We start from the raw sequence: 12,386 nt of genomic DNA, 5'->3' as shown, positions 1-12,386 counted from the left end.
CCACACAAAATGTATGCCCTCCCAAAGTGTTCTGTGAGGAGACTAAATTTTAAAATGAAAAAGAGATGTTGCGCCACACTTTCGCCTTTAACTTTCCAGCAGCGGGCTGGAAAGAGAAAAAAAAATTAATTCATCACAAGTGCATGACAGTCTCCATCATGCTCCTCGGATGTACGATTGGGTCTGTTGGCTGGCTCGTGTCCTCACTCGGTTGCTGCTGCAGCAGCTAGCTGCTGTTGCATTCCAACGTGGTTGTGGCTGGCTCTTGTCGACGGCTTGCTGGCAGGCTGCGCTTGTATCATGGCATCGTCTTTCACGCTTCTTTCACTGCCACAGCCGTATGGACCTGACCTTCAATGTGGCAGCTGTGTAAGGCGAATAAGGCTTCTGAAAAAACAAAATCGTTAATCTTGGTTCAAAAAGAAAAGAAAACGCACTTATTAGCTGTGTTTTTGAATGAGATATACATGAGGTAACCATTGTTTCGTAATCATTATTCAATACGTTTCAAAACCAATTAGGGTCTTCCAGACAGGTTGCGTTCCCTTTTCATTTGATAATGTACACGTCATCAAACACTGGCTTTCGCTGCATAAAAACCGTTCTGGAACTTTCAGTTAACTGCTTCGCTGTCTAAGAGTCGCACCAAAGCGGCTGCTAGGTTCAGGATACACAATGCAAAAAAAAAGAAAAAGAAAACGTGTGACTTACGGTATGCGTCTGTGTGGTTGCAGTCGCTCGCAAGCATTGTGACTCAAAGCAAGCAGCAATGCAAGAATACCGCTGTCTCCACGCCGCAGCCCGTTATTCAATATGTCTAGGCAAGCTTATGGTGGAACCCCCTCAGACCGGCGCAGAAATGCGGAAGTTGAATTGAGATGAAACTAAAAGAGGCACTTTTTTTAAAAACCGAAGCATTTTCCGTTGTTTGCAAACGTTCCGCCATACAAATTGTGTTGGAAAAGCAATCGGGTATGGCGCTTGGCCGATCACGTTATGACAATAATATATTTAGTCAGCGCGGCTTGTAGATTCGTACAAATAAGAAACACTGTTCAAAGTCCGACCATTTATCAAACTGGTCAAGCTCAACGGGTTTAGGGTCAACGTACATGCGATAATTCCATATACACTACGCAATAAAATGACTGGCACAAACTTTACAGTGGATCTTTGCTGTTGCTCATGCCTTTGTCGCTTATGTGTTTGACGCAGGATGACTTTTTTAAAGTTTCGTTAAGCCAGTAATAGACTCCATGACCGTGCTCGAGATACTTTACTTCAGATGTATCTCGAGTAACTCGAGATACACCTGATTTGGAGCTTTCAGCATTCTTCATTCAGAATATTCCATCGAATCATACTTACCGTATGGAATCACTGCAGGTAGGAAAGCCGGTGGTGAAATGACACAGAGGCTCTTTATATTTTTATGATAACCCATGATACACGCGCATGAGGGCACCATGACTCTTCGTGGTTGTAAGAAGCGCATCGGTAGGACAACATCTGGTCTGCAGGCAGCACGTCTCGTAATTGGACAAATCGATCAGTCACGATCCAACAACATCTATTCGAAACGAACACAACGTTCTGGAGTCCTACGGACTCCTCCATCAGGGGTGTCTTCGAGAAGCTGTAGCAGCTTTCTATGAGCGGTGTTTTTTGTACTTCCCATCACACAGTTTTCTTTTTATATATAATCGCCTCTGGCAGATAGCGCAGATCGATTCCTTGAGCTGCGATTCTCGAAGCGAACGGACATAACTTTCGCGCTAAATGAAAAGGCATAAACAACTAATGAGATATTTGGAAGCTAAGTTGAGGATTTTTTACAGCACAAATTGTAATTTACAAATCCTAGCGAATGGTTTCACGAGGCGTATCCGCTTGGAACGAATTTTCAAGATGATGCCAGATCCGATATATTCACGTTCAAAGTGTGCGACGAAATGCATTGGCAGTCCAGTTCATTTTGCGCTTCAATGCCGTGAAGAGCTTGCTTTAAAAAAGTAAGTGGGATAGCAGTGCGTTTCGGACGCGGGTTGCACGGCGCATTTCTTGAGACTGGTGCCATCCTGAAGATTTGTTCCACGTCGATGAGCCTTGCAAACTCACCAGTTAAAAGTCGTAAATAGCAATATGTGCCGTAAAACAGTCAGTAAATAATTAACTCGTCATTATCATCAGCCTATCTTATGTCCTATGCAGGACGAAGGCATCTTCCCGCGATCTCCAATTATCCCTGTCCTCGCCAGCCGATTCCAACTAGCACCCGCAAATTTCCTAATTTTGTCGCACCACCTAGTCTTCTGTCGTCTTCTACTGCGCTTCCTTTCTCGTGGTACCCATTCTGTCACTCCGATGGTGCAACTTTTGTCTACTATACGCATTACATGACCTGCCCAGCGCCATTTTTTCTCTTCATGTCAATTAGAATGTCGTCTATATCCCTTTGATCTCTGATCCAAACCACTTTCTTTCTGTCTTTCTACCTAGCATTCTTCGTTCCATCGCTCTTTGCGCAGTCCTTAACTTGTTCCCAAGCTTCTTTGTCAGTCTCCAAGTCTCTGCCCCATATGTCATCACCGGTAAAATGCACTGATTGTATACCTTCCTTTTCAATGATAATGGTAAGCTTCCAGTCAGGAGCTCACGATGTCGGCCGTATGTGATCCAACCCATTTTTATTCTTCTGTGAATTTCCTTCTCAGGGTCAGGGTTCCCTGTGATTAGTTGACCTAGGTAAACGTGCTATATGCATCACAGACTCAAGGACAAGTCAGTAAGTAGAGCAAGTATTTACAGGTATATTATGTCATCACCGGTGAAATGCGCTGATTGTATACCTTCCTTTTCAATGATAATGGTAAGCTTCCAGTCAGGAGCTCACGATGTCGGCCGTATGTGATCCAACCCATTTTTATTCTTCTGTGAATTTCCTTCTCAGGGTCAGGGTTCCCTGTGATTAGTTGACCTAGATAAACGTGCTCCTTCACAGACTCAAGGACAAGTCAGTAAGTAGAGCAAGTATTTACAGGTTATATTTACAACAGTGGTTGCAGCACTGACCGCTTTGATTCACAGCGTGAGGCCAATTCGTTCTTCCTCCTCTCTTCTCGAGTGATGGCGCCCACGTGCCTCGTTCAAACGATCAAATACCACACGCGTCTAAATGTGCGTCTAAATGTCATCACTGGGAGGAGATACTGCTTCTGTCATGTAACGTGCACGATATCACTGGACTGGGAAGCACATGAGGCGTCAGGGGCAATCTCGTAGCACGGAGCACTCGGTATGGGCCTGTGTAACGAGACAGCAGTTTTTCTGGCAAGCCGACCTGACGCGACGGTGACCATAGAAGCACCAAAGAACCAGGCGGGAAGTCCACGTCTCGGTGTCGCCGGTCGTACATAGCCTTTGACTGTCTTGGGATTTCAGAAGATGGTCATGGGCAATTTCCCTTGCGTGGGCACAGCGGGCGATGGCGTCAAGCACATATTCACTGGTCGGTGCCGTGTGAACAGGGAGGGATGTGTCGAGTGACAGCGCTGGTTCTCGGCCGAACAGAAGGAAGAATGGGGAATAACCGGCTGTGTCGGTGGCGCGAGGAATTTTAAGCAAATTTGACAATCGGTAGAGCGAGGTCCCACTCACTGTGGTCTGAAAAGATATTTCGCGAGCATGTCTGTGAGAGTGTGATTGAGACGCGCCGTGAGGCCATTTGTTTGCGGATGCTATCACGTGGATAGCTTGTGCCTCGTGGCACAGGACTGCAGTATGTCCGCGATAACGTTTGATAGGAGTGTCCTGCCACGGTCTATGAGAAGTTGTCGCGGAGTTCCATGCAATAAAATCACGTCGCGTAGAAGAAAATCGGCGACATCTGTGGCACAGCTTGCAGGAAGCGCTCGGGTGATGGCGTAGCGCGTGGCATAATCCGTGGCCACAGCGATCCATCTGTTCCCAGAGGTAAAAGAGGAAAATGGCCAAGTAAGTCCAAACCAACCCGGAAGAATGGTTCCGTGGGAGTGTCGAGTGGTTGAAGGTACCCAGCACGGGGCGCCGTGATGTCTTGCGTCGCTAGCATTTCTCACACGCAGATACGTATCTTCGAACGGAGCGAGCAAGCCCTAGCCAAAATAGCGTCGGCGGATCCAGTCGTAGGTACGTGACACACCCAGGTGACCGGCAGTGGGGAGGTCGTGAAGTTCGTGGAGAACAGCTGAGCGAAGGTGTTTAGCGATCACAAGGAGTAACGCAGGGCCGTCGGGTTGAACGTTGTGGCGGTAGAATACGCCATCTTTAAGTGTGAATAAGCGAAGGGAACTGTCGGCGAGTGACGCTTCCAGGCGGTCAGTGATGATAAGCAAGGACGGGTCACGGCGCTGCTCGTCGGCGACGTGGAGCAGTGGAAAAACAGAGAGAACACAGGCGTTGGTGTCAGTTTCAGACGTAGAGGTCGCGTCTTTGATTGTGCAGGGAGAGAGACAATCTGTGTCGTGGTGTTGGTGTCCCGACTTGTAAGTCACTGTGTAGGGATATTCTTGTAGTCGGAGGGCCCAACGACCAAGCCGGCCAGTAGGATCCTTGAGCGACGAACGCCAACAGACCGCATGATGGTCTGTGATTACCGAGAAGGGCTTGGCATATAAATGTGGGCGGAACTTTGAAACAGCCAATACGAGAGCAAGAAATTCACGCTCGGTAATCCAATAGTTGCAGTCTGCAGCTGTCAGGAACCGGCTAGCATAGGCTATAACGCGGTCGCGTCCGTGTTGGCGTTGCGTTAAGACGGCGCCATTCCATAACCACTGGCATCGGTTGGGACCTCTGTAAGTGCGGACGGGTCAAAGTGGGCCAAGACCGGTGGATTGGTGAGAATCGTGATAAGGCGTGAAAATGCGGCAGTCTGAGAGGAACCCCATGTAAAATGCACGTCTTTCTTCAGAAGTTCAGTGAGTGGTCGAGCGATTGCTGCGAAATCTTTCACTAACCGTCGGAAATAAGAACAGACCCCCACAAATCTCTGGACGTTTCTAACTGACTGAGGTACAGGAAAAGCAGCTACTGCTCGAACCTTCTCCGGGTCGGGTTTTACTAAGAAAGCTCGACGAGATGGCCTTGCTTTGTAATTTGTCGGCGCCCGAAGTGGCACTTCGATAAGTTTAATTGGAGCCCAGCCTTGCGAAAGACGTCAAGAATAGCTGCGACGCGCTCAAGGTGTGTCTCAAATGTAGGAGAAAACCCAAGGATGGTCGTCCAGGTAGCAAAGGCAAGTCGGAGATTTGAAACCTTGAAGCAGAGAGTGTATCATCCGGTGGAACTTGGTCGGGGCATTGCATAGACTGAACGGCCTAACCTTGAATCGATAGGGGCCATCTGGAGTCACGAAAGCGGTCTTTTCTTGGTCTTGCTCGTCGACGCAAATCTGCCGATGACCAGATCGAAGGCCGATGGACGAAAAGTGTTTGGCACCGTGAGGACAATCAAGAGCGTCGTCGATTCGTGTTAAAGGGTAAACGTCCTTCTTAGTAATTCGGTTTAGGTGGCGGTAATCAAAGCAGAAACGCCACGTGCCATCTTTCTTTTTGACGAGCACGACCGGCGACGCCCAAGGACTCGACTAGGGCTCAACAATGCTACTGGCGAGCATCTTGTTTACTTCCTGCTGAATAACTTGCCGCTCTCCCGTGCACACGCGATACGGCCGGCGGTGAATGAGAACAGCATCACCGGTTTTTATTCGATGCTTAACAAGGGACGTCTGACGAAGTGGTCGATTGTCAGTGCGAAACATGTCGCTATAGGAAAGCAAAAGGCGACATATGGTGGCTGCTTGGTCAGGTGCGAAGTCCGGAGCGACCATGAGACTTAATGGGCCGTCGAGGTTCAAGGCATCCTGCGGGTAATCTGGAGAGCAATCAGGAGTAGACGCGTCCGCTGCAAAAGCATTGACGTTGTCGCCTGTCACTCACCGGAGCGTGGCCACGGCTATGCCCTCAGTTAACATTTGCTTCGTCAAGCCAAAATTGATAACGGGAAGACACAACCGATTAGCGGGAAGGATTACGACGGAGTGTGGCACAGAGATGTCGCGCGCCAGGAGGACATCACGGATAGGCGCGACGATATAGTCGCCATCAGGCACGGTTGCCGTTGAGGCCAATTCGACGAAGGTTACGGCTTTTGGAAGTAAGCCAACAAACGCTGTAGTGCAGAGGGTGTTCGGTTGTTTGGGGTGAACGTCTGAAAGAAGAGGAAGCTCGAGGCACAGCGTACCGGTGGCAAATTCGATAAGGGCAGAATGCGTCGTCAGAAAGTCGAGCCCGAAGATTATGTCACGAGGGCAACTGGTCAGCATGGTGAACATGACTGGAACTTGGCGGCCAGCAATTCCTATGCGAGCAGTGCACATACCCCTGACGGCAACAGTGGCGCCATCGGCGACGCATACGGCTCGAGTGAATACAGGCGTAAGAACTTTTTTGAGGCGACGACATAGGTTATAGCTTATGGATACTCGGGCTCCAGTATCAATGAATGCCATCAACGAAGCACCATCTACGTCTACTTCAATTAGGTTAGTGTTGGTGAGGAGCGTCAACGGAGGATTTGGACAAGAGGAATGTGATGCGGCACTACCTCCAATAGGTGCATGGCCTAGTTTTCCGTCCATCGGTTTGGCGAGGAAAAGCGGTCAGTGGGTTACGGGGAGCGACGGCATTGAAGCGAAGGCGATCGCACGGAGGAGCGGCTGTCGGGGGCATCAGGAGTAGGGTACAGACGGCAAAGTGAATAACGGCGAGCGTTGGTGTATGGCCGAGGAGCAGGGAATTAGCTCCAGTACGGCATCCAGGTGCTGCAGCAGTGGTGGGATACCTGACCAACGCGGAGGCAGCAGAAGCAGATCAGTTTGTCGTCCGGGGTTCGCCATTCAGCAGGATTGCGTGGTCTGGGAGCGAAATACTGGTCACAACAGGTTGTCGGCATAGGAACGGGTGCCGAATCAGGTCGCGAGACAGAGCAGGCGGTAGGGATACCAATATTTGCAATTTCGTGCCGCACAACAGCTTGAATAAGGGAAACAGTGGGGGCCACTTGGTCAAAGGTACCGTCAGGGGGTCGTGGTTGAAAGGGGGCCGGACTCGTCGCATCAATCTCACGGCGAACGGTACGTGTGACGTTCTCATGAAATGGTCGTGTGGTGGTAACAGCGGAGCAAGAAGACGTGGCAGGGGTGTTTGGGAAACGGGAAAACAGTGAGACGACGTGCGGCTTCTGACTACCTCGAAGCGGCGGCATTCTTTGACGATGGCGTCGATGGTAGAAACATCGTTGTAGACGAGCCAATTGAAGGCGTCGACCGCGATGCCTTTTACGATATGGCCCACCTTGTCAACCTCGGTCATGTGCTCGTCGAATTTCCGGCAAAACGCGAGCACTTCCTCTATGTAGGAGATATACGATTCGGTCGGCGACTGGACACGGGGGGCACTCCTTTCGCGCAGCCTGTAGGCAACCTGACGAGTTGCCAAATAGGTCGCGACGCCGCTCTTTCAGAATGTCCTTGCTGGAGAGCTCAATCTCATGGGTGCGAAACCAGACCTGCGGTGTCCGGTCTAGATAAAAGATCACATCGGTAAGCATGATGGTAGGGCACCAGTGGCTTTGGTGACATGGGCTAACACGCTCATACATGCTTAGCCAGTCGTCGACGTCAACGTCATTTTGGGCGGAAAATGTCCCGTGACCACGGAGACCAGGAACCGTAACGTACGTTGTGGTTGGCGCCGCAGGTGTAGGTGGCAACGTGGTGGTTCTATCGGAAGCCATGGCTGAGAAGACGATGGTGCGGCCGCTTCGGAGCTCCGTGGCGAGGAGGGGGAACGTTCAACCTCCACCACAATGTTACGCAAAGGACAAGTCAGTAAGACGAGCAACCATATAGATTATATTTACAACAACGGTTGCAGCGCTGACCGGTTATATTCCCAGTGCGAGCCCAGTTCGTTCTTCCTTCTCTTTTCTCGAGTGATGGCGCCCCCCGCTTCGTTCAAACGATCAAATACCATACGCGTGTAGCAATATTTCCGCGAATTCTATCTGATCTGTTCAGTTAGACACTTTCGTTCTTTGTCGTTTCTTTATTAGGTCCTTTGTTACTTCGGAGAGCTTGTCTACTGGTTGCCTTGGTGCCTTACCTCCCACCTAAATTGCTGCCTCTGAAGCCAGCCTGGTTACGGTTTCAGTCATTGCATCTATGTCATCTTCATCTGTCTGTTCTAAGGCTGCCTATTTCTTTGCAAATGCCAACCTGAATTTGTCTGCTTTTGCCCCTACTGCGTCTAGGTTGGCCTGTTCTTTCTTGTCCAATTTTACTCTTTCTCTTTTCAAATTGAGGTGGATCCTAGCCCTCACTAACCTATGATCACTGCACATTAACCTACCTAACACTTCTGTATCCTGCACTATGCTGGCATCGGCCGAAATTAGGAAATCAATTTCATTTCATGTTTCACCGTTAGGCCTTTTCCAGGTCCCCTTTTCGTTCTAACGCTTCCTGAATAAGGTGTCCATTATTCGCAGCTTATTTCTCTCCGCGAATTCTACCAACATCTCAAGTGTTCTGAGAATCCACGCCGTAGTAGCCAATTCCTTGTTCACCAGCCTGATTTTTCCCACTTCTGCATTGAAGTCGCCGGTGACTACGGCATATTGAGTTTGCACTTTTGGCATCGCTAATTCAACATCTTAATAAAACTCTTCTATTTCTTCATCATCGTGACTGGGGGTTGGGGCGTTGGTTTCTACTACCTTTATTCCATACCTCCTATTCAGCTTTATCATAACTACTGCTGCTCTCTCATTAATGCTGTACAATTCGTCAATGTTGCCCGCTATGTCCTTAAGGATTAGGAATCATACTCTGAACTGCTTCTTATCTGGTAATCCTCTATAGCCGCGGACGTGGCCATTTGTCAGCACTGTATAAACCTCACTCGTTCTTCTAACCTCACTAAGGCCAATGATAACCCAAACAGTGCCTGATAGTTCCTCAAAGAGTCCTGCTAGGCTAGCTTCACTCGAGAGGGTTCGGTGTTAAACATTGCAACGTTTCCATTCGCGGAGTGTCCGGGTACACATTCTTAGCACCCTCTGCTGCGTTACAGGTCTGACCGCCACCTTGGTCAGGTACTCCGCAGCTGCTGGGGACTGAGGTCCATTGGGTAATTGAATAAGTCATTCGGGAGAGAGTGTCGGAATACTGCAGCAGGGAGGTCAATTCTTGTTCTGGTGAGGGGCTGTCTTGTTGAAAGTTAGTGGGTCTTCCTAATTTGATTGCACCTGGATCAGTATAGCCCCACATGCTCTCGGCGTTTTTGCCGGTGTCACACGCCACTCCAAGCCTGGAGATAATAATTAACTAGTTAGATGTTATTACTTGGTCGATTACCAATTTTGATTTTTGGTGGATGTAACCTCTGGCTGTTGGAGCAGTGCAGTTCAAGGATTGAAATTGTGCTATCTGCCACAAGCAAATTAAAACATTCTATAGTCGGATACAACTTTAGAAAAAAGGGGGCGTTTACTCCTCCGACGCGGATGCATGCGAACATCCACCAATGGGCGCACACTCTGGACTGACGTCATGAGCCGGACGGCCGGTGACCCCGCAGACAAAGAAGATGGCCGCCCGCGCTTCGAACTGGGTCAACTCGCGTTAGCTGTGTGCTTCAGCGATAAATGCATTGTTTTATATAAATACTTTTTCAATAGCAACTGATTCATTTTAATATCGGAAAACGAGTAGTAGATACGCCATGTGCATGCGAACAAGCGCAAAAGTCATGCAGAGCTGCTCTTTCTAGTTTTCTCACTTGCACTGAAGCTAAAGAGCAGACGACGGGCAGCGTTGTAGAAGGCACGGGGTTATTTTTCTGTCGCTATCCGGCATGTGCTGTAGCATATGAGAGCTCTACTAAACCAGTCATCAAAATACAAAATTCTTTATTTATCCCGAGAATTGCGCGTTTCAGGAGCACGATTTTTCGAGCGGGACTATTTTAGTCGCGGAGGCAATCGGCTGTCGCGCTTCGATCATCTGGGCGGGGCCTCCCCTTTTTTCTAAAGTTGTATCCGTCTATATGTGGTTTCAAAAAAAGCACTCAATATATGCCACTTCCGGCCCCGGCGTTGGTTCCCTGAGGAGGTGGCCTTACGTACCCTGTATTTTTGTTTGGGGAAACGTTTTTCAACAAGCGGTTCGTTAGGGCAAGGAACCGCTTGTTCAACAACCATATTGCGGAGACAAATGTTGCGTACTCTGTTAATCTGTCAAAATTCGCTGAAAAAGCACTCTGTTGCGCGGTCGCGCCAAGTGTGTTCCGCCAGTTGTTTCAACCTCTTCCGTAACGTGCTGCGTTCTTGCCAGAATAAGCAGTGTGCTCATTCATAAATTCATTAAATAGTTCATTATATCTTCTTAAGTACCTTCCAGAGGTTACACAAGGGGTAGGTTTGTACAAAAAGGCATAATGGTCAATTTTTCAATGTGAAAGATTGACTGCTTCACCTTGCGTAAAACTGTATGGCCAGTTCCGTTCCTTTCTGGCTGTTCTGAGAAAAAACGAAATTTCTCTGCCTTGGTACGCTGCCATCGGGAACAAAGATGCGTTCGCGCTCAGTGCGGGTCGAGTGCACACTAGAAGTGCCCTGATCTCCTCTTGCAGCAGGGACACACCCCGGGCACCCGCCTTCTCGGCCTGGACACCAGAGAAGCCGTCGTTCGAGGTGCGTCTGCTTCCGCGGCATCTCTTTGCTGCCTTTTGTTTAATCTTATGGTGCTCTGTACTGCAGTGAATGATATACATATAAACTTGTTATTTTAGACTTTGCATATGTCATGCTTGAGAACGCAAAAGATAATTGATTCTCCAGTCTTCTGCTTGCCAAATGCACGGTCTGATTACCAAGAATGCCGTGGCGGTTGGGAGGGGCGGGGGGACTCCGGAATAAAATTGACCGGCTCGGGTTCTTTAACGCGTGCTTTCACCTTCAAATCCTTCCCCGCCGCGCTACGCCACTGTCAGAAGAAGCAGTGCGTTTATTATTAATAATTTATTCATTCATTCATTTCCGCTATTTCCTTAAGAACCCCTGAGAAGTTCATAGGGCATGGATTTTTACAGAAAGAGATGTAATTCTAACAGTCCCAGATGACGACGAATTTTCTTCAACTGCGACGCTTTCTTTCTGAGAAACCCGTACGGGTTTCCTTCGTAGCTTCGTTCTACAACTCAGGCGGATGACAACTTTCCTCTTTTCACGGGCTTGCCTCTATTTTGCGGTCTTCTGCAGAATTGATTTGACATGTCGGCACCAAAATACACGAGTGTTTTTGCATCCCGCTCCCATCCAAACGCGGCTGCCGCGGATGGCATTCGAAACCGCGGCATGAGCAGCGACAGCCACTGGGCTACCGTGACTACTAATACGTAGGAGGGACTGTTACTACGAAGTAAACTTTGCATCAAAATATCAAACGGAGAAAATACATTGATAACGTAATATGCACAATGATTGTACTGGCACATTTGTTTTTCTTGTGCATGTGGGAACTAACTTTTCCACCTCTCGAGCAATAAAAACAGCACTAAACAACAGGAGAGTGAAGGGACTCAGACAACAGCGCTGACTAACAACCAAAGTGTCTTTATTCTTTCAGTTAGCTTATATATATGTACTCCGCCGCTATCCCAAACGACAGAATCAACAGAATTGGGTATGCGCAGGGCGGGAATTGCAATTAATGCGATAGGAAGGCCATCTCCTTCGGAAGGAGAGATATTTCATGAACCAACCAGCCCAAATCTGTACTCTTCTGAATTTTCCACCTCGTTGTGTATATCAATTTGATATCACCAACAGCACTGGTCCTGTGCTCTTCCTTGTCCGTGTGTTTTTTGGCGCAGTTTAAAATGAATGACCCATCCCAAGCAGCTCCCACCCAAACCCTTCTATGCCTTCCCTACTGATGACTTTCTGCCCTACGCGTTAAACACTACGTATTGTCCATCGTTTAGTTCTCTATGATACGCCTACTTCTATATAAACACGCTGTGATAGTGTGCGGGCTCAGGAATGTTACAATTTAATTGCCTTTTGCCGCTTCGTAAATTTTTTTGCAAATTTAAGCAAGGAACTTAGGTTTTAATTTAGTTGCATTAACCGGACATTCAGGCATGCTTCGTGAGATCGGAACTCAACATTATCATCAGCCCATATTTTTTTTCCAAAGCCAGGACCTAGGTCTCCTTTCAGATGCCTCCAGTCACCCATATTTTGCGTGAAGTGTGTTCGTACGTAAGCATGCATTTTATAAG

At 48.4% G+C, this 12,386-nt stretch overlaps 1 protein-coding gene across 1 annotated transcript in view; it reads left to right on the top strand.

Moving 5' to 3' along the window:
- The window catches only part of LOC142568104 (inactive serine/threonine-protein kinase TEX14-like), a 254,356-nt gene extending 243,463 nt beyond the window's left edge, over positions 1-10,893 (top strand). Inside the window, exon 9 of the mRNA XM_075678187.1 lies at positions 10,734-10,893. Within this exon, the coding sequence (XP_075534302.1) occupies positions 10,734-10,863 (130 nt within the window). The 3' untranslated portion in view covers positions 10,864-10,893. The remainder of the gene's footprint in view (positions 1-10,733) is intronic.
- Positions 10,894-12,386: the final 1,493 nt, after the last annotated feature.

The sequence above is a fragment of the Dermacentor variabilis genome, unplaced genomic scaffold, assembly GCF_050947875.1.
Source record: "Dermacentor variabilis isolate Ectoservices unplaced genomic scaffold, ASM5094787v1 scaffold_16, whole genome shotgun sequence".
NCBI lineage: Eukaryota > Metazoa > Arthropoda > Arachnida > Ixodida > Ixodidae > Dermacentor > Dermacentor variabilis.
Note: the sequence above shows the minus strand (reverse complement) of the source record. Positions and strands in the feature narration are given on the sequence as shown.